Below are 989 nucleotides of genomic sequence, written 5' to 3' on the forward strand. Positions count from 1 at the left end.
ATTACCGTCGAACCGTCCGTTCCCAAATAAATCAACTGAGAAAATGTTTCTAGACCTCTGAGAATGCCCCAAATAGACGATGCAAGTAAAAGTCCACTGGAATTGTTTATTTTGATTTCATCTGTACAAAAAAATAATTCAAAATTGTATTAATATGTATAGTAAGAGAGGTATTAAGAAAATATAAAAAGTACTCTACATTTTTCGTCCATATTTAACGAAGGATAATTTTCACAGGGATTTGTCATCTGCACATTGAGCACTTCCATCTTGCCAATGATTAAGTCCATAGATAAACTAGTGTTTTGTTTAAATGCTTTCGTAGCTTTTAAAAACAGCATAGAATTATACCGTTTAAATGCATCTTGAAGGTCGTCACAACTATAACCTGTAATCTAAAGGAAAAATTGTTCTAACTGATGATGTTCAATTTAATACCGTATATTTACAAGCAATTATTATTAAAATATTATAATATGCAAGATAATATTATAGGTACCTACGTAAAATTATTTAAAATATAATTTTTATTATAAAAAAATCGGTTAAAAAAAATCAAAATCGTATACATGTTTTAGTTATATTTTATGTGTTTGGTCTTACATTGAAATGAAAATTTTCTGGTTCAAATGTCAAGTATTCATCGTAGATGTGTTGCAGCACAGGTTTCGGCCACACTTGTCCATTGGTCATTTTTACAGTTGGTCCCACATTTTGGTTGAATGATTGTGGTACGGAGAATAGGAGAATAGAACAAACAACGAATGAATTAGTAATTAAATTATTATAATGCATATTGTCTGATTGCAAATCACAATATACTATTATAAGTGTGTCATGTGACAATGCTCGCAGTGAATTGAATATTAGAATTTACAATTTAGAGTATTACGTACAGTATGCATATAGCGGTCATATACTTATGGTAAGTTAATATAATAAACGTCCACCGGCCACTGAGCTATTTAGTCAGTGCGCCACCTAAACTC

General features: G+C 30.4%; 1 protein-coding gene across 1 annotated transcript; it reads right to left on the reverse strand.

Annotated features, from left to right (window-relative positions):
* Positions 1 to 13: 13 nt before the first annotated feature.
* LOC100569165 (beta-hexosaminidase subunit beta-like) lies at positions 14 to 847 on the reverse strand (the record flags this gene model as incomplete). Its single annotated transcript, XM_003248859.4, has 3 exons — positions 604 to 847; positions 200 to 395; positions 14 to 121 (listed from the first exon to the last, which is right to left on the reverse strand). Coding segments are annotated over exons 1-3 (496 nt in total), but the record flags the coding sequence as incomplete, so codon positions are not given.
* Between the last annotated feature and the right edge of the window lie 142 nt (positions 848 to 989).

This window comes from Acyrthosiphon pisum, unplaced genomic scaffold (genome assembly GCF_005508785.2).
Source record: "Acyrthosiphon pisum isolate AL4f unplaced genomic scaffold, pea_aphid_22Mar2018_4r6ur Scaffold_13864;HRSCAF=14507, whole genome shotgun sequence".
Classification (NCBI taxonomy): Eukaryota; Metazoa; Arthropoda; class Insecta; order Hemiptera; family Aphididae; genus Acyrthosiphon; species Acyrthosiphon pisum.